We start from the raw sequence: 22,013 nt of genomic DNA on the forward strand, positions 1-22,013 counted from the left end.
CTTGGGAAAGAATTTATGACTAAAATCTCAAAAGCAATTTCAACAAATACAAAAATTGATACGTGGAACCTAACTAAACTAAAGAGCTTCTGCATAACAAAAGAAGCTATCAACAGAGTAAACAGACAGCCTACAGAAGGGGAGCAAATATTCCCGAACTATGCATCTGACAAAAATCTAATATCCAGAATCTGTAAGGAACTTAAACAATTCAACAAGCAAAAAACTAATAACTCCATTAAAAAGTGAGCAGAGGACATGAACAGATACTTCTCAAAAGGAGACATACAAATTGCCAACAAACATGAGAAAATGCTCAATATCACTAACCATCAGAGAAATGCAAATCAAATGAGATACCATCTCGCATCAGTCAGAATGGCTATTATTAAAGAGACAAAAAGGAACAGACACTGGTGAGGCTGTGGAGAGAAGGGAACACTGATACACTGTTGGTGGGAAAGTAAATTAGTTCAGCCACTGTGGAAGGCATCCTGAATATTTAAGAACTTAAGGCAGAACTACCATTTGACCCAGCAATCCCATTACTGAGTATATACCCAATGGAAAATAAATCATTCTATCAAAAAGACAATACAATTGTATGTTCATTGCAGCACTATTCACAATAGCAAAGGCTTGGAATCAACCCAGGTGCCCATCAATGATGGACTGGATAAAGAAAATGTGGTACAAATACATCATAGAATACTATGCAGCCATAAAAAAAAACAAAATCATGTCTTTTGCAGCAACATGATGCAGTTGGAGGCCATTATCCTAAGCAAACTAACACAGAAACTGAAAACCAAACACAGCATGTTATCACTTATAAGTGGAAGTTAAGCACTGGTTACACATAGACATAAAGATAGGAACAATAAATGCTGGAGACTACTAAAATGGGGAAAAGGAGGAAGGCAAGGACTTAAAAACTAACTATTGGATATTATGCTCACTACCTGAGTAATGGTATCATTCACATCTCAAATCTCAGCATTACACAGTATACCCATGTAACAAACGTACACGTGTATGCCTTGAATCTAAAATAAAAGTTGAAAGTTTTAAAAATGAATAAGTAAAACTCTTTGAATCAAATAAATAAATGGAGAGAAGGGAAGGCTCTTGCTTTAGTAGAATGCCTAGTGTGGACTGATAAATGTGGACTGGACATGGGGGTTGAAAATAATCATCATTTTGCAACCATCATAGCAAAGATTTGTCCAGGCAAGCATCATCAGTTGATGCTAAATTTATGGGGAAATTTTGATGACAAGCAGGATATTTGCATAACCTTAAATTTTCTCCCCACACTTTTCCTACTAGTTAGAAGGGGAGTAAAAGTAGCTTTACAGTGGAGAAATTCAACAACACCCTGAATAGGTAATCAGAATCCACATCAACAATAAGAGGGAGGTAGGCATCACTCACTTGCAGATATGATTCCTTAAGAAGGACACTTCACTAATGTGGTATTCTAGTTGGTCATATATACTAAATAGAATCATGAGAAGATGTCCAACAAACTCTAAATGAAGGAAAATGTATTTTAAAAGGGACTATGGCTAGGCATGAGTCCTTATAGCTTATGCCTGGAATCTCAGCACTTTGGGAGGCTGAGGTGGGAGGATTGTTTGAGCCTAGGAGTTGCAGACCAGCCTGGGCAACACAATGAGACCCCATCCCCGCAAAACTTAAAAAGTTAGCCAGGCATGGTGGTGCGTACCTGTAGTCTCAGCTACTTGGAAGACTGAGGGGGGAGGATAGCTTAAGCCTAGGAGTTTGAGGCTGCAGTAGCTATGATTGTGTCATTGTACTCCAGCTTGGGAGACAGAACTGTCTCAAAAAAAAAGGACTATATTTTTCAAAATGTCAGAGTCATAAAAGACAAAGAAAGGCTGTGGAAAGATTCAAGATTCTAGGTTCAAGGACACTAAAGACACAAGACAATGCAAGACTGGACCCTATATAGGATCCGATTCTGAAGGAAAAATAAATGCTATAAAAGAGTTGACTGAGTCAACTGACAAAACTGAAATACCAATGGTAGATAATATAAAAGTATTGCACTGTTAAATGTACTGAATCTGATAACTGTACTATGGTCATATAACAGAATATCCCTATTACCAGAGAAAATGGAAGTATTTAGGGGGAAAGGGCCATCACGTGTGCAACTTACACTCAAATGGGTCAGAAAATATATTATTTGTCAGATCAGAAAAAAATATTATCTGTATATACATGAGGGAGGGAATACAAATAATAAAGCAAATGGAGTAAAATACTATCATTAAGTTAATCTGGGAATAAGGTATATGGGTATTTCTATTTTTCTTATATTTGCAATTTTTCTGTAAGTTTATGTTCCTATGTGTTTTTTTTAAGTCATGTTTCTAGACGTACAGAACCTGTCGACATGTCACTATGAGATACACCAGTGAGATTATACTCTAAGACAAACAACAATATTGATTAAAGACAGGAATTAATGACTTGGGGAGACAGAACATAACCACAGGACAAGAATTTGGTATGGATGCAAATTAATATATAATTATAAGCATAATGGGTATGCTCAGGAAAAGTGCTATTTTCTGTGTATTCAGTTGGAGAGGAGGAAGAAACACAAATACCTAGAAGGACCAAGAGCAGCTTGACCTATTCTTTCTTTAGGGAAGGTTTCATGGAGAACAGTTCAATAGATGTTTGAAGCAAAGGAGGGAAAACGCCAGTGGTAACTGAGCCCTGTGTCCAGAGTGCAGTGCTCCTCCCAAACCTAACTCTGATGAGCAAGTGAAATACAAAGCAAGTAAGCCATTCATGGGCAGAAAACAAGTTGGGCACATACAAGAGAGAAGAAGTGATCCTTGGATCCTCTGGTGAAGTATATGCTATGAGACAGACTGTGAGAAGATTGAGCATGACCAAAAAAGGAAAAGAAACTAAATCTATGCATCTTTTTTTTTTTTTTTTTTTTTTTTTGAGACGGAGTCTTGCTCTGTCCCCCAGGCTGGAGCGCAGTGGCCGGATCTCAGCTCACTGCAAGCTCAGCCTTCCGGGTTTAGGCCATTCTCCTGCCTCAGCCTCCCAAGTAGCTGGGACTACAGGCGCCCGCCACCTCACCCGGCTAGTTTTTTTGTATTTTTAGTAGAGACGGGGTTTCACCGTGTTAGCCAGGATGGTCTCGATTTCCTGACCTTGTGATCTGCCCGTCTCGGCCTCCCAAAGTGCTGGGATTACAGGCCTGAGCCACCGCGCCCGGCCCAAATCTATGCATCTTGACCATATATGATGGATTTTCCAGGAGGGTCCAACTGGAATATATTTTTAATTATTTATTAAACTTATTTAATTTCATCTCTCAGGCTTTTCATAGGAATAAACTCCTGGATCAGAAAGAAAAGCTTGTTAGGTCATGTTAAATATGGTCAGCATAGGTACATGGGATTTAAAAACCAAGAAGGAAGCTGGCATTATTCCTTTGGAAAGCCACCTCATAACCTTGAACACCCTTTAGATCTAACATAAATTTGAAAAACAAACCTAAAAGTAGAGAGTAACTTTGTCCCTGTCATATATATTGGCAGTTTGATACTTTCTCAAAGGAAATGAGTAAGCTGAAAAAGTAGAAGTCTCAGAATTTTAGTAGAGATTTTCTTCAGTCTAAGCCAAGGTTCATTTACATTTGCCTCCTTTTTTTTTCTTTTAGGTATAAATGGGCATCTTGCAAGACAGGATTTCTCATGATTAAGGAGTAAAAACCTCTGGTGTAATGAAAAAAGGTGTACAAAGAAATGTTTTAACTGACCTGTTGGAAATCCTGCTCAAACTTCCATAGTTGCAGATACTGCTCCATTTTTAATTGATGTTTTTCCCAAAATCCATCAAAAGCTGTTTCCATATCATGTACTTGAGTCAGCAACCTTAACAAAGAAAACTCAAATAAATTCCTAAATGCAACTATCTGTTTTGTAAATACGTAGATAGGCGCAGTATGGACATTAAGAATTATAGGCAAAGTCATAGCCCATGACACTTGGTTCTACCTGTAGAGACAATCAATGTCCACAGAATCTCTTCTACAAGCAAAATCATCTCTGTAGGACAACCTAGAAATAAGTTATCAGATTTCCAGAGGTCCAGGAATATTTTAACACTTAACATATTGCAGCAAAAATGTATAATTGCCTTTCAAAAATACAAAATAAGTAACTCTAAACCAAAAAGAGAGTACTCACTTATTAATAGTTTGCCAGTCACCACTTATTTGCTGATGACATTCTAGTCTTGAACTGACAGCTCCTTCAGTGTCAGGCACTTCCAGATTTGTTAGCAGAATTTTTCCTTCTTTGGTTACAGCTGTAATATCATTCTGTCCAAAGACACAAAAGGAGTATCAGCTAATTAGTAATCTAACCTGAATGATGTGATGGGAAGGAAGCATACAACTATGGCATGAAGACTAGAAACAGTTAATTCTAGAATGGCCTTTGCTTTCATAGTTCTCTGAAAATTCACAAAATTTCAAAATCTCAGTGCCACAAAATCTAAAAGCTATGAAGATCCAAGAACCCCTTGCCTTAGAGATGGATGTTGCAATTAATGTTTTTATAAGATCATCATGGGCAGAAGTACCATGTGGTCTATTTGTAGCCTCCTTCTCTAAGTGGTAGAAAGTTCCAATCCAGTCCATCCTATTCTGCTAATATTTTATTTATTTTTATTTACTTTTTTAGAGATGGGGTCTTGCTATGTTGCCCAGGCTGGACCCAAACTCCTGGACTCAAGCAATTCTCCTGCCTCAGGTTCCCGTGTAGGTGGGACAACAGATATGTACCACTGCACCTGTCACTGTTCTGCTAACACTTTCAATGAGCTCAAATAAAGCAGTAGTAGAACAATAAAAACCACCACAGTAGAAAGCATACAATTGCAAATAATACTTAATGCATACTCAGATACAGTTAAATGTCTTTGCTACTAATCTTTAATTGTAACCAATCACTCCCTGCCTTAAGTCTTATTTTACTTCACATTTAGGTTTAATTAATTCATCAATAAGTATATGCCTCTATTTAGAAGGGCTTAACCTCAGTGGGTGGTGTAACAATATAGAGCTTTCTCAGACATCCAAGAGTGATTTAAGATTTCTTTCAGGTGGTGCAAGAGTCCCTTGAAATTGTAAGCAAAAGTTTTGGTGTACATTTATTCTGAGAACAGATTCCATGACACCATCACCAATATGGGTAATAACATCAACATTAAAAGCCAATATTTATGAAGTACCAACTATGTACCAAACATTGTTATACATACATCACTTTCTTTGCCTCATTTCATCTTCACAACAATCCTACGAGGTATGATGCATCATCACCATCATCAACCTCATTGTAAAGACACAGAAACTGCAACTCAGAAAAGGTAAGCAAATTGCCCAACAACATGCAGTTCGTGAAGAACAGAGCTTCTTTCCGTGGACAGAGTTTTGTTTTTAGACTGTGATTCAAAAGGTCAGTTTCTTGCAAATCAAACCATAATGAGATACCATCTCACATCAGTCAAAATGGCTATTATTAAAAAGACAAAAAATAACAGATACGGCGAGGCTACAGAGAAAAGGGAACACTGACACATACTTGTTGGAGATGTAAATTAGTTCAATCACTGTGGAAAGCAGTCTGGAGATTTCTCAAAGAGCTTAAAACAGAATACCATTCAACCCAGCATTCCCATTACTGGGTTTATACCCAAAGGAAAATAAATTGTTCTACCAAAAGACACACGCACTCATATGTCATTGCAGCACTATTCACAATAGCAGAAACATGGACTCAACCTAGGTGCCCATCAATGGTGGGCTGTATAAAGAAAATATGGTACACATACACCATGGAATACTATACAGTCATAAAAAAGAATGAGATCATGTCCTTTACAGCAACATGGATGCAGCTGTAGGCCACTATCCTAAGCAAATTAATGCAGGAACAGGAAACCAAATACTGCATGTTCTCACAAATGGGAGCTAAACATTAGGTACACATGGACATAAAGATGGGAACAACAGACAGTGGGGACTACTAGAGGAAGGAGGGTGGGAAGATGGAGAGTGTTGAAAAACTACCTATCTGGTACTATGCTCACTACCCGGGCGACAGGATCATTCATACACCAAACCTCAGCATCCCACAATTTATCCATGTAACAAACCTGCACATGTACCCTCTGGACCTAAAATAAAAGTTGGAAAAAAATTCAGTTTATCTTTTTAATTTAAACACATATCTCTATATACAGCTTTAATCTTCTAATGCACACAGCATGTCTATTATCAGATGAAAGAGACGAGTTATATGAATGCCCAGTGCTTGTTCAGATTATTCTTGAACTTTCTGAAGAAAGTAGATCCAAAAAATACTTGCTGATTATCTGAATTGCACTTCAAAATCCTTCACAAAGCAGCACTCCACAAAGACCTGGGTAGGAGAGCACAACCAATTCGCAACCCCTGGTCTACTGTAGGAAACATCAAGACCTAGTATTCTGCAGAGAAGAGAACTTAGAATCAATTGAGCAATGTTAGCCTTGGTCACAATGCTAGCTCACAGCAGAGATGGGACAAGAAACTCGGCTTCCTGACTCCTCATCAAAAATTAAAACTAGAGTCATACATCACTTAATGTTGGAGATACGTTCCGAGAAATGCATTGTTAGGTTATTTCATCATTTTGTGAACATCACAGAGTGCATTTACACGGACCTAGATGGATAGCCTAGTAGACACCTAGGCTACAGGGCATAGCCTATTGCTCCTAAGCTACAAACCTGTACAGCATGTTACTGTACTGTATACTGTAGACAGTTGTAGGCGTACTGTAGGCAGTTGTAACACAATGGTATACATTTGTGTATCTAAACATAGAAAAGGTACAGTAAAAATATGGTATAATCTTATGGGACTACTGTCATATATGCAGTTCATCACTGATCAAAACAACCTTATGTGCAGTGCATGACTATGTGCAGTGCATGACTATGTGCAGTGCATGACTGTGTGCAGTGCATGACTGTGTGCAGTGCATGACTATGTGCAGTGCATGACTGTGTGCAGTGCACGACTATGTGCAGTGCATGACTATGTGCAGTGCATGACTGTGCAGTGCATGACTATGTGCAGTGCATGACTGTGCAGTGCATGACTATGTGCAGTGCATGACTGTGCAGTGCATGACTATGTGCAGTGCATGACTGTGCAGTGCATGACTATGTGCAGTGCATGACTATGTGCAGTGCATGACTGTGCAGTGCATGACTGTGCAGTGCATGACTATGTGCAGTGCATGACTATGTGCAGTGCATGACTGTGCAGTGCATGACTGTGCAGTGCATGACTATGTGCAGTGCATGACTATGTGCAGTGCATGACTGTGTGCAGTGCATGACTATGTGCAGTGCATGACTATGTGCAGTGCATGACTGTGCAGTGCATGACTATGTGCAGTGCATGACTATGTGCAGTGCATGACTATGTGCAGTGCATGACTGTGCAGTGCATGACTATGTGCAGTGCATGACTGTGCAGTGCATGACTATGTGCAGTGCATGACTGTGCAGTGCATGACTATGTGCAGTGCATGACTGTGCAGTGCATGACTATGTGCAGTGCATGACTATGTGCAGTGCATGACTATGTGCAGTGCATGACTGTGCAGTGCATGACTATGTGCAGTGCATGACTGTGCAGTGCATGACTATGTGCAGTGCATGACTGTGCAGTGCATGACTATGTGCAGTGCATGACTGTGCAGTGCATGACTATGTGCAGTGCATGACTATGTGCAGTGCATGACTATGTGCAGTGCATGACTGTGCAGTGCATGACTGTGCAGTGCATGACTGCACATAGTAAAACAAAACAAAAGACTATATTTCTTTTTCTGCAGCATTTATAAGATATTTTTAAATAACTTCTCAAATTAATACACCATTTGCGGAGGGGACACTTAGGTCTAACATATCCAGGACAGTCTTTTATAAAGTATTTTTTTATCGTTTTTAAATATATTATATAAATGTCTTTTATCTCCCTTTAAGCAACAGCCAGTGTAAAATGGAGATAATAAACACCTCTCTAGAAAAAGAAAGACCATGGAAATCTTTTGTTTGTCAACTCTATCAGACATACCTTCAACAGATGATACCTTTCTGCACGAATTGCCAGAATTTCTTCTATTGAGGGAATATCATCTGGTAGTTCTGTCTCAGCCAGTTCAGTTCCAAAGGACTGTAACATCTGAGCCATTTCTTTCACTGTGAGGGCAAAATTTTCTATAGCCTGCAAAGAGCCGGTGATTATTTTAATTATATGGTAACCCTGTGAGCATATAAAAAACTAGATCGGTCATTGTATTTGTTTTTATTGGGGCTGTAACAGTAAATACATATACCATGAACTCTCCTCTGCTAGAGAAATACGGCATTGCTCTTGGCAATCAACTGTAACTCTTCATCTAAGACTCTAAGAAACTGAAGGAAGATTAAGAGTCTTCCTGAATATATTTTATCCAAATTTCTTGACTTATTTCTTAGACACTGATGAAAACTATTTCTTAAAGATGCCATGTATTGAGTAATTTGTTTCATTTTCTTGAAAATTACAGTGTTTTCCTTATTCTATAAACTCTCCAATTGGCAAAATTGCCTTATTATCACTTTACTTCTGAAGAGAGATGAGAACAGTAAAGTCACTTTATATTTGTTTATTATCATTTGTGAATAAGCATTAGCATTCCAAACAAGGTGACAATTGAAGGAAATGGGGGAAAAAACTAGTCACAACAACTCATTTCAAGCACTATAGAATATTTGGAATGGTGGTCCCAAAGCCTTTGTTGCCATAAAATGGTAAGTAAGGTTTTATTGTTTATTTTGTTTCTAAAATCAGTTACTCTGAGAAAGAAGGGCAAAATGTAGAGACCACAGGACCATCTGTTCAATCCATGCATCTCAAAATATTTGCTTGTTTATTTATAGCATTACAGGTTATTAAAGGCTAGGCACTGCTAATTTTGGCAATACATCTTCATGTGAATGAATGAATTGTTGAATGAATGCATTGTTAAATGAATTAATGAATGAAACGTTGAGTGAAAAACAAGTATGAGGAAAATGGAATCCTAATTTAATGGGACATCATTAATTTCTTCAGCAGGGTTCCCCTATCTCTGGGATTAGAAGTCAAGATACTTATATACCACAGACATACTTGGGAGGTGCAGGGCCCTTGCCTATTTGTAAATTTCTAAAACAGAAGTACACTCTTTGTTACAAATCTAAAATGCCTCAGAAGCATCACTAGGATAATGAGATTAATAATACTACTTGTATTTATTGACAATTTGCCATATGCTAGGCACTGTGTAAAACATTTTACTTTTGCTATCTCATTTAGTGTTTTTAAGATCCCTATGAGGTAAGGTATTATTAGTCCCATTTTACAGTTAGGAAAACTAAGACTCAGAGAGGTTATGTATATTGTCCAAGTTCATATAACTAAAAATCAGCAGGGTCAGGATTTGAATCCAAATCCTTCGTTTCTTCAAGTTACTACATAGCCACAGGAGGGAATGGGCAAAGTATGATCTCCTTATGCCCTAGGATTCTCCTTCCATTGCCATCCTCAGTGACTGCTCATCATTTCTAGATATTTCCTATGGAAGAAAATCAAGATGTTGAATTTATATGTATGTGAAAAGTGAGGACCCCAGAAATCTGTTTTTTTTTTTTTTTTCAAATAGGAAAGAATTCTAGAACTAGATTTAAAGGCTAACATGAAGAACTATAGGCTCTACAGTAAGGGCAAAGACAACATACATTTCTGAAGATGATCCATTCACTGTGGCAGTACTGCAAGGTGCCGCCTAACTCAGGGGTTAATTGCTTGTCATCAATGTATGTCAGCAAATCACTAACTGAGCTCAGCATAACAACCTATATAAATAAGCAAGAAAGATACTGTTAACTGCCCTTCATGCCATCCCTCCATTAAACTGTAAAATGAACTTTAGCATACATTTAGCAGGAAGTCACCTCTGATAAATGGTTTTAACAGTTCTCTCCTGTACATGCCCCCATACATGTATGCACTATCTTCTTCAGATAATAACAGTTTTTATTTACAAAACATTTTCTGTAAAGAAAAATCAATCTCCACAGAAACCCAAATGCCTAATTTTCTTCCATCTAAAAGTTTGCACTGTTAATGGTCCAGCTTCTAAAAGAATGCTATGCTCACAACAAAGAAAAGGACTTTATGTAGTAACTTATAATTTATCAGGAAGGGTTGACCTTTTCAAAAGCATCAAAATTTATGAGCACCCTATTCCTAACCTTAAAAACATACAAAAATATTTTTTAAAAGTCATGGTACTCTGGACTAGCTCAGGATGTAAGTTCATGGAAGTTCAAATACATAAAACATACACTCAATTTTACTAAAAAATAAAATTTCCTGCTGATATACACATACATATACACACATGCACACATACACATATACACACATGTATAACATATATGACATATATTTTTTGCAAAAGTAATTGCTTTGTTATAAATTGATGAATCGATTTCTTTTTTAAATGGTAGAAGTGAAAGACTTTTGGGCATTTCAAATGTATACTTTTAAAAGAGAAACTTTAATTTTTTTTCTTTTAAATGCTACATGGGCACATGTAAAATATAAACATCATGGTGCAAGTCTTCATGAGAATTAGAGGAACAAAACATTTAAATAATATATTCTTACTGGTAATTTAAGCATAAAATCCTCCTGACTAAACCGAAATCCAATGTCTGTGAACGTTCGTTGAAGAAAGCTGGTAGGACGTAAAACCAAAACCAAGTGCAAGTTCCCAGGGAAGGAAGCCTGTAGAAAGAAAAAACAAAAGAAATTGAAAAAAAAAAAATTGTTGACACACACTCAACTGAGAACATATCAGAAAATATGTAATTGAAAGAAACAAACTTTAAATTCATAAAAGCCAGTAAAAGGCCAACACTTTACAAAATGATATTGATAAAATCTAAAAACATGCAAATAGAAAGAAAAATAATGTAAGGCTTCAGGTCAGATCCTGGCAACACTTCTGGTAAGGAATTTTCTCACACTATAGAAGCAGACCCCACGTGATGAAGAAATAGACTCTAAACCTTTATTTTAGAGTTAGTTATTTGAAATCAAATTGCACTTATTTCCTATAAGAACAAATAGAATTAGGTGGCAGTTTCCTAGGATAACCCTAAAAGCCAAAGGATTTTTGTCTGTGTATTTACACTAAACAATGAAAGAAAACTTTATTATGGGATTATATTTTTATTTTAATATAATCAATATTCACTGAACATCTTCTATGTGTCTACTTCATGTATTTAAATGAATGATTATCAAGCTCTGTTAGGCATTGAATGTTCACAAATTAAGAAAATACAATTTCTACCCAACAGTTCAACTGCAGAGTCCATTAATAATCAGCAACTCTTTAACACGATAAGTTGATAAGTAATCAAAGGAATTAGAATAATATACAAGGGGAAATGATAGTACCAACTCTCCAAGACATAGGAAGGTCAAAAAGATCCCGAAGCATAACGAGGAATTAACTAGATCAGAATGTCGTTCTAGTTCACCAATGTTTCCCCAGCTTCTAGAACTTGCTGGCACATAGTATGCAGTCAGAAATAATTGCTACACTAAAGAATTCAAAAGACAAAGAAGGAAGACACATTGCAAAATAAGTGGAGAATGGAGTAACATAGCCCAATTTTAATAATAAATTACCGTGTACTAAATGTTTACTCTGTGCAAAGCATTTTGCCAATATTATCATACATTCTTTTCATAATAATTCTATGAAGGAGTTAGGTTACTCACTTTTACAAATAAAGAAAGTGAGACTCAGAGAGTTTAAGTGTACCTTGCCCCAGCTGGCAAAGCCTTGATTTGCCCCTAAGTCTGTGCTCTTAATCACTAAACTACTCCATCTCCTGAAAAGGCCCTAGTCAAGAGAGCTAGATGAAATGATGCTGGGGGACAATGGGAGATGGTGTTGGGAAAATGGGCCAGAACTGCATCAGAAAGGATGATGGGTTTTTTTCCTGGAAGTAAGGGGAGTCTCTAAGAGGTTTTGAGCATCAGAACAACATGGTCAAATTTGCATTTTAGAAGGATCACTTTGGCTTTGGGAAGAACTGGATTTGAACAAGAGTAGAAGCAGACAGATGAGCTAGGAGGCTGGTACAGTAATCCAAGCCAGGAATGATGAGTTTCTGAACTAAAGTAATGATACCAAGAATAAGGGTAGAATTTAGGAGGTGCAATCAGCAAGACATAACCACTTGATGTACTTGCTGAGAAAGGAGGTACTACGAGGATCAAACTCCAGATTTGGGGCTTGAGTAACTGGTTGAATGGTACAACCTTCACTGAGATGGGGAACACAAGAGAAAGAAGTTTTAAGAAGGGGAACAAGATTCTGATCTCCATTCATATACACGTTAGGTTGGAAGGGTCAGCAGGACATCCAGATGATGTCCTTTGGACAGCTGTTTGTACAAGTAAGAAGGGAAAGAAGTCTAGGCTAGGAGTGCAGAATCAGGAGTCATCAGCCTCAAGACGGCAGATTAGAGCATAATAGAGCAAAATATATGAAAAATGTTCCAACTGCAATTATATTTCAGGCATATTGCAATACTAGTAATTAAACAAAACTATAAACTAAGAATAAGATACTGTGGGGCAAGGAGTTTATGGGAACTCTCTGTACTTCCTGTTCCATTCTGTTGTGAACTTAAAACTGCTGTGAAAAAATAAAGTCTATTTTAAAATAAAAGAAAAAAGTAACTTTCACCAGGGTATAAAACATAGACTCTTTGAGAAATGATGCTCAAAACTGGGGATTTTCCTAATTCAATTTGAGATGCTGATAAAACATAAAATGTTAAGTGGCAATGAGAACTAGAGTAAATGAAAGAGAAATGAGTATGATATGCACAAATAAGTAAATTAAAAGAGCATAAAATTAAATCAATAAATTAAATAATGGCTATCAATATACATACATTGGGATGGTTGTCCAACTCATAATTCCCCCAGGAGGCCATGACTGTTACTCTCCCCCTTCATCCGAGAAACTACTCCCCCTTCTATTATTCTACACATTGGTTCCAAATGAGAATTCTTATTTTCCTACATGGCCCTGCCCTTCCAACACACAATGATTAGTGGTGATTAGAAGTATGATTAGGGCCAGACATGGTGATTCATGCCTGCAATCCCAACAATTTAGGAGACCGAGGATGGAGGATCACTTGAGGCCAGGAGTTTCAGAACAGCCTGGACAACATAGTGAGGCCCCATCTCCACAAAAAGTTTAAAAATTATCTAGTCATGGTGGCATGCACCTACGGTTCCAGTTACTCAGGAGGCTGAGGGGGGAGGATCGCTTGTGTCCAGGAAGTTGAGGCTGCAGTGAGCCATGATGGTGCTACTGCACTCTAGCATGGGTGACAGAGCAAGACCTCATCTCTTTAAAAAAGAGAAAGAAAAAAGATAAGCAGAACATTTGATGTAAGCAGGGCCAAAAAAGTCCTGCCCTAGAATTTTCAAACTAATACTGAGTGAAGGAAACATTGAGGATGCCATTTAAAAGCAGCAGATGGCCAAGAGCCCTGCTGCTGGAGAAACATTGAAAAGAATAAAATTAACATGTATACAGAAACAGAGAGAGAAACAGAGAAACAGAGAGTTATAATGGTAATGTATATCCTACCTTCTATTATGTACATAATGTATATTTTATTTTATGTTAGGTATAATACGTATTTTCCAGCTGGGCACGGTGGCTCACACCTGTAATCCCAGCACTTTGGGAGGCTGAGGTGGGAAGATCAATTGAGGCCAGGAGTTCGAGACCAGCCTGGCCAACAGGGTGAAAACCTGTCTCTACTAAAAATACAAAAAATTAGCCGGATATGGTGGTACACGCCTGTGGTCCCCGCTACTGGGGAGGCTGAAGCACGAGAATCACTTGAACCCGGGAGGTGGAGGCTGCAGTGATCTGAGATTATGCCACTGCACTCCAGCCTGGGCAATAGGGTAAGACTCTGCCAAAAAAAAAAAAAAAAAAAAAAAAAGGATTTTCCAGTTATTACAGGGATTAAAAGAAATAATGAATATAAAGGCACATTTTACATTTTTATTTTAGGTTTGGGGGTACATGCAAAGGTTACATAAACACGTGTCACGGGGCGTTGTTGTACATATTATTACTTCACATAAGTATTAAGCTCAGTACCCAATAGTGATCTTTTCTGCTCCTCTCCCTCCTGCCAACCTCCACCGTCAAGCGGACCCCAGTGTCTGTTGTTTCCTTCTTTGTGTTCATAAGTTCTTATTTAGCTCCCACTTATTAGTGACAGCATGCAGTATTTAAGGAACTTAAATTTACAAGAGAAAAACAACCCCATTAAAAAGTAGGCAAAAGATATGAAAATGCACTTTTTAAACTCTAAAATATTAATAAGACAGATTTAAAATTTTGCCTTGGATTCTTGGACCTCAGGACAAGCAGGTTTGGGTAGAAAACTTTAGGGATATGGATAAAGGCTTGCTTAAGGGAAGGATCTGACAGGGACTTGTGGGAACTTTGGGCCTATTTTTAAGTGGAAAGCACAGATTTTATTTTTACCCCCTTAATTTTGGGAGTTAAGCCTTTCCTTTTTCCTTACCTGGGTAAATTCCCATTATATTATTATACTCACCTGCCTTGAACTTGTTTATTTTTTTCACTGTTAAATGAAATTGAAAGCAGCCTATTTTTAGCAACATTTAAAGCAAAATTACTTTTATTCTTTCATGGATTCTAAGTTGATCTGGTTTCATTTTTCTCTCTCTGACTTCCCTTAGTCTTATATTCTCTTGTATCTGGAATTCTCTGGATACAAGAACCTGGAGCTGACTTCAAGCCAGGGATACTCACCCATCTCCAAAATTATGTGTGGGGGAGGAGGGGACGGGAGGATACTATGGGAATAGAGAGAGCTATGTAGCAACTCTCTGCCTGAGGTAAGGCCTTGCTCTCTACTCTGCCATTCCTAGGAGAGCGAGGCTGTACCAGCAGCCAGGTCCAGAGACAGCTGATCACATAGCAGGGAACGAAGTACAAAGAAAGGAGAGAAAAGGAAAATCGCTGTCTGCAAGATGAGTGGGGAAGTGATTTTAAGCAGGGGTAGGGATATTCAGCTGCTCATAAGCCAGGGGTTTTATGTTGGATTTTTATTAAACCTGTTATTGCTCTATTTAATAAAGTGTTTTATCCCAAACATTGACAGCTATATAAATTGCTTCTAAAGATAATTCTATATTCTAATCAGCTTATTCTTAAGTAAAACCTTCTGATTATCTTAGCATACATTCTCATTCCTTAATTCCTTCAAAATATTTAGTAATTCATTTGTCACAAAAAGCCCAGAAAAACTTGAGCTTTTAAAGAAAATGCACCATCAAAGGTTGAAAACTTCATTTATTGACTACATAATTGCATTTACGATATTTTTTGTTATAGCACAATTTTATAATCTTTTTTGCATTTCTTCCTAGAGCACATGGATTCTGTAACCCAATAGTTACTCCCAATTTTAGTAGCCATTTGGGAGACTCAGTAACTTGTAGGCAATAGCTACACAACTACTAAGCAAACGGAGCAATCAGGTGGCACTCAAACAATTCATTTGATTTGTCAGTTATTTTTCTAGAAAACTAAATCATATAGTTCAGACCAGGTGTATTGTTTTTATCCCTTGTGCCCATATGTGAATAAGACATACCTGAATTTTTAATCCCACTCCCATTCACTTAACCCAGACCATAATAGGTGCCTGCCAAACTGTCATACTTTTAAAGTGAATCCAGACCTCACATTTATGACTACTTTTCATAGCTTCTCTTTAGCAAAAAATACATATATTTATGTATATGTATATATTCAGGACCTCTCAAAGCTTTAAGGTAGGGAAAGGAGATTGGATGGTTGGACAGGGGTGGAAATGTTATTTATTGAATGCACACTACTAGAATTATGCCCATAAAGAGCACTATTATGACATTGTGCTAAGTATTTACATGCAGTAGGTTCTATTTTTGTCCTCATTTCACAACTGTAGAAACTGAGTGCCATTATCCCCAAAGATGTCTACATCCTAATTCCTGGAACCTAGTAATATGTTATCTTATATGGTAAAACAGACTTTATAAATGTTATTAAGGATCTTGATACGGGGAGATTATCCTAGATTATCATGGTGGGACCGATGTAATCATTAGGAAAAGAGGGAGGCAGGAGAGTCAGAGAAGAAGATGTGATAGCAGAGGTCAAAGTGATGCAGGGGTATAAACCAAGGAATGTGGACAATCTCTGCAAGCTAGAAAAGTCAAAGAAACAGATTCTCCTCTAGAGACTCCAGAAGGAACACAGCTCTGCTGACCCTTGATTTTTAGCCCAACTGGGTAATCTTGGACTTCTGACCTCCAGAACCGTAATGATACATTTTCACTGTTTTAAGCCACTAAGTTTGTAGTAATCTGTTACAGCAGCAATAGGGAACTAATACATTGAGGTTTTGTGAGGTCAGGCAATTTTTCAATACCTTCTAGCACATAAGTAGCAGAATTAAAACCCCGATTCACCTGCCTGTAGAACTAGACTCAGTCAACAAGAGGCATTTGGAGAAGTTATAACAGGGATGATACAAGGATTGGATTGGTTGAGAATCTAAACCTGAGACCTAAAGCAAAGGTGACAAACTTTAATGCCTACCATGTATTATGTAGATAATATAAATGTGAAGTAGGCTTAAGTAACGAACAGCCTAAATTAGGTGGAAAATAGCAATTCACACTCTTCCTATATGATGAGGAGCAACAGGAAGTGGTGGGAACCATGGTGAACTGCAGAACATGAAAAGCAGAGGGCATTCAAAAGTCAGTTCACTCATAAATCAGTTCCAGCTACATGTTGTCATGTGGCAAGGTGGGCCCAGCATTGCCAACTCTTTGGTTTCTCAAGAGAAGACAGAAATCCAGATTGTCATGCAAAGCCCAGATGTTTAAAAATTGAAAATAAATTGAAAGTTCGTTAAAATGCTGTATAGTCTAAACAAAACACATCTGTGCACGGACAATTTGCAACCTCTGAACCAAAAGGCTTCAGAGATCTGAACATCAATCAATATAAATAATATGGAGACGTCCTTATCAGTGATTGCTGGCTATGAGAATCTAGAGGGGACAGAACACTCTTGAGCAATTTTAACCTGACAAGCCATATAAATTTAAGATTAGTTTGTATGTATCTATGTGGATACACATATAGGTATATAGAGAGAGTACTTTTTCTCTATATACCAATATTTGTAATAACTAAACGTCTGAAGATAATCCATCTTAAAGCTAGTATTTAAATGAACAATCAAACAGCATAGGGTATCAGATGCACATATCACAGCAAATATAGCTCAAGACCAGTGAATTTTCCCATTTTGGCTTGGGAATATTTTATTTCTAAATTCTTGGGCATGCTGCTTTAAGAACCTCTTATCTGTATGGTTATATAAACATGAAAAAGCACAATTTCTTTTTCCCCAAAATCAAACCTGAGATTTTGAAAGTATCAATCATTTTTGAGAACCTGTCAAAAAAACAAAGGGGTTTGGGCAAAGGTTAGTCTTGTTTTATTTCAATGTGTTTTTTGCTTTTTTAAAAAAATAGCGTGCACGAGAGAGGAAACAGCATTGGTTTTAGCTTCTTGCAGACATTTTTCTGGAGCTCCAGCATGTGACTGCTTAAAGACATCTCAGTAAAAGTGAACGAGCTGCCTATCACATAGGACTTGGAGCCATGTGTCCAATCACCGAACGTGGTCCCACCCCAACCCTCAGCAGCAGCTCTTACTGGCTCTTCAAGGTAACGAGCACAAAATAAGCTCCCTCTCATCTTTCCCTCCCAGAGAACAGATTCACTCCCTTTTACTCACACGTACTGCCAGATTGCCTAGTTCTATGATCTTACAGCAGTAACAACAACAATAACAAGAGCAGGTATAAACCAAATACATCATTTCACTACCGAAGTCTAGAAATTAACCTTGTTTAATACTCTCGTGTGTGCTCTCTAAGGGAGGCAATTCATCAGCCTAGGCACACTTTTCAGTTATTCTAGTTATCACTTCTAGAATGTTTAAAGTACCTCATAAAACATAAACGTTTGGTTACTTACTATAAGAATAATTTATGTTCCTATAACTTTTCTTTTTTAATCATTAGGGTAAAGAAAGGCAGTAACAATAAGAGAGACCCTTGACTAAAAGACATTATGTATGTGTCAGACTTCTTACATATATATATATATATATATATATATATATATATATATATATATAATTTAGCCTTCATAACATTGCAGTAAACTAGATATTATTCCCTTTTTAAAGAGGAGCAAACTGAAGCACAGTTGGTAAGCAGCAGTAGTACGGCCTCTCTGGATCCTAAGGGCAAACTCTTTCTAGACACTTAACACTTCATAGACTGAATGCACACTCAGATTTGCTGTTTGCCATTCAGGGATGATTTGACCTTGATGTTTCCAAAATGGAACAAATAACATTTGAAACAAGTTGCTGGAAACAATTTTGCATATACAGTCCACCGAAAGGAAAGTATTCTTATCTACTATCAGACAAATGTTGACAGGCACTTGTCTTTGATAAGGTCTGAACCATCTCTGCAGAATATGTTGGGGAAAAAAATCTCATGACCTCAAGCTATAGAGAATAGTTTGCAACAGTATGAGCCACTTCCACACTCTTCCTCCCATATCCCCACCTTAAAAAGTACAGACAGTATGAGTTGCCAAGCAACTTGTCAAGTGACCCCAGGAGGACAGCCCAAAGCAGTACTCCTTCCTTGTGGTTTGCTCTTTTTGTCACATATATATCTATTCTCCTCCCTTCTCTCTCACTCAGCTACAGTCATTGAAATTTCTACCAAGTAACTAGTTCAAACATTTTTTTGGACTTCAAATGGCACTGGACCATCCTTTTAGATGCTACTTATCCATAGCCTCCAGGATCAGTCCAGTTCCAGAGACCCTTCAAGGTGAAACCATTTATTTACTAGCTAAGGTTCAAATTCTTTACTCTGGTCAAGTCCTATCCATATAAGCAAAACATATATGTCTTATATTATAGTTCTAGGCTTCAGAATTAATCCAATTAATCCCACTCATATCTGTTCCTAGGCCTCACTTAATTCATTTATGAGAAACAAAAACATAGGAAAGAATCAAGGAAAGGTAACAGCTACATATGCTCTTACTTAACACCCAAACATATGCCATCTCCTGTATAAGGCCTTCTCCACCAGTCAGAATTTCTTTTCAAAATAGTCATTTACGAACATGTGTTACCCTTTCTACTAGACTGAGAGTTCCTTCAGCCCAGTAGCCATTCCATATTTACCCTTGTAACTTATGTTGTATATATCACAGTGCTACATATGTCTATTCAATGAGTACCCCGTGCTGTATTTATTGTGTGTATATTAATGCATGTGTATAGACATGAAACTAAGTTCAGCACTAAGAATATATATATATATATATATATAAAATTAGAAACTTTCTGAAAGCTGAAGTTACCTTTGATAACAAAAGTGCTAATATCAGTTGCTTACAATATGCAAAGTACATACACAAACATTGCTTGTGCACCATAAATCGTCTGTTAAAAGTCTGAACCTATATTCTCATAATATAAAAACATGTATGGAGCCAAAGACATAATTTTGTCAAAATAAAACCAACTATAGTTTTTAAAATAGCAGTCTGTGCTAAGAGCTTTATTAGAAAATAAATCATTTACACACCTATGGATGTTCACTGTCATTCAACAATAATAAAAGTCTTACTTTCCTTATCATAATTTTAATTCAAACTGTCGTTTTTTTTCCTATGGTCAATTTTTACCTTCTTATTTGTGTGTGTGTGTGTGTGATCTCAATATTATTAGTGAGCAAGTTTATATTTTAAACCATAATATCAATTACATTATATTAATCTTTGAAAGAAAAAGAGTGGCATTTAAAGCCTTTTTGATGATTGGTTTTTTATTAAATTAGCTAGTGTTATTTCAACATTTCTCCAAAATACATCTAAAGATCACATTAGAAATTTGCTGGGAATTTACCATATGAATAAGTGAATGAAGGGAAAATTTAGGTAAAAGACTGCATGAAATGTACCTGAGAGGAGAGATTGCCAAATTCTAGTCTATATTGAAAAGTGAGTTACCGTCTTTTTCCTTAAAAGACAAAAGTTGTCAGCAGGTGACAATTTTGTACCTATGAAGTTTAAGTTTGGAAAATAATTGAAACAATAAGGATTTCAAATCATTACAGATTTTACATTTTTTCACTTACACGGTAACACCCAGGAAAGGCTGTATTTTTAAGTGATGATGGAATCACTTCCAGACCTATCCATGGCAATATACTTCACTTGATCATGGTGAAAGAAAGGATTAATCCTTTTGTTAGATATTGTTTTAAGTCATGATTTAAAGCTATGCTGTCCAATGATTCAAAATTGTTCATGCAGTCTTAAATGAATAACATGACTAAGGTGCTCATTCATAAACTTGATGACATTTAGATTTTGAAATTATATTCTACCCCCTCAATTGCCTGAAAATTACCCTATGTTAGTATCACAGTAATCACATCAATGCAATCCATGCAAATATAAGTCTCCATTCTCTCCATCTGTCCTTAAAAACCCCACTCAGCAGTTTGTGCTATAGCACCATGCTGCAGCATCCCAGCACTTGAACTTGGGAATAGGCTTTCCAGGAGTGCAGACAGAGCCCTTACCGCATTCCTTCTGAACCTCATCTTGCCTCTCGGGGGATTTGCTTCTGCCATTTCGCCTATACACAATTACACTCTTCTTTTCCAATTGTCAATGCAACATTGATGAAATATGAGCTGCTTCTTGGGTAGTATTTAAAAACGGCAGCCAAAAATCTCTATCAAACAAAGCTGCCGTAGCTGCTTCCATTAGCACAGCGGCAGCAGCGCTGGGGAGAAAAAAAAAAAAAAAGAGCACTATCCCTGATTAGTCAGCTGACAGATCCTTCCCTTCTGCTCGTTGTAATTCAGAGTTAACACATTCCTCCAATTACTTAGCCTGATTGACCCTTGTGGATTAGCTTGTGCTGGACTGCTCAAGAAGATCAGGCATGTCCTAAGAGTGGAAGAAGGAGAAAAAAACCCAGCTCTCTTCCTAGGAGCAGGCTTGATGGGACTGGCTTTCTCCTCTGTGCAGTTTGATTTTTAAGGTGGAATGTTAAGAATCTTTGTGAAGGTAGTATTAACTCTTGCTTTTTACTCTCATCCTACCCTGGTATGTGACTTAAATTTCAATTCTGTTTTGTTTATTCTGTTCTTAAATTATATTCTGGGTTTAAGCCTTATAAAAGGATATAGTTTGCAAAATTTTGTCCTGATAATAATCTAGAAAGAATAGAACATGCAAACTTTCTAAGATGGATACGATTCTCTCCTAAATTAACCTTTCCCCAAAATGTATAACTAAAATAAAGTCTCCTCTCATTAATTATGAAATACAACCTAAATGCTTTTATTTGATTTGAAATCTACAAATAAAGATATTCAAATTGAATTGTATGATTATTTCACAGACACTGTTTGAAATAATACACCACAGGCAATTATACCTAGCTACACGATGATAGATTTCACTAGAAATCCTTTCTGAATGCCAACTTTTGCATTTGAAATTAGCTTGCATTCAATATTTACCTTTATTTCAAACAGCAAACAATAGTTATTAATGGTTGAGATGTAATCAATGTGCTCTTGAGTATGAGTATAGA

General features: G+C 37.1%; 1 protein-coding gene across 8 annotated transcripts in view; it reads right to left on the reverse strand.

Moving 5' to 3' along the window:
- The window catches only part of MCF2 (MCF.2 cell line derived transforming sequence), a 114,719-nt gene that overhangs the window by 37,678 nt on the left and 55,028 nt on the right, over positions 1–22,013 (reverse strand). For 4 of the 8 annotated variants that reach the window (XM_077989648.1, XM_015128317.3, XM_015128316.3 and 1 more), the window contains 5 exons: positions 10,817–10,936; positions 9,883–9,999; positions 8,195–8,344; positions 4,245–4,378; positions 3,815–3,929 (listed from right to left, as the gene is read on the reverse strand). In XM_077989648.1, coding sequence (XP_077845774.1) covers positions 3,815–3,929; positions 4,245–4,378; positions 8,195–8,344; positions 9,883–9,999; positions 10,817–10,936 — 636 coding nt within the window. Of the gene's footprint in view, positions 1–3,814; positions 3,930–4,244; positions 4,379–8,194; positions 8,345–9,882; positions 10,000–10,816; positions 10,937–20,988; positions 21,424–22,013 lie in introns of those variants that run through there. The other 4 variants (XM_015128321.3, XM_015128319.3, XM_077989651.1 and 1 more) reach the window with 2 other exon arrangements.

Source organism: Macaca mulatta, chromosome X (assembly GCF_049350105.2).
Source record: "Macaca mulatta isolate MMU2019108-1 chromosome X, T2T-MMU8v2.0, whole genome shotgun sequence".
Taxonomy (NCBI): domain Eukaryota; kingdom Metazoa; phylum Chordata; class Mammalia; order Primates; family Cercopithecidae; genus Macaca; species Macaca mulatta.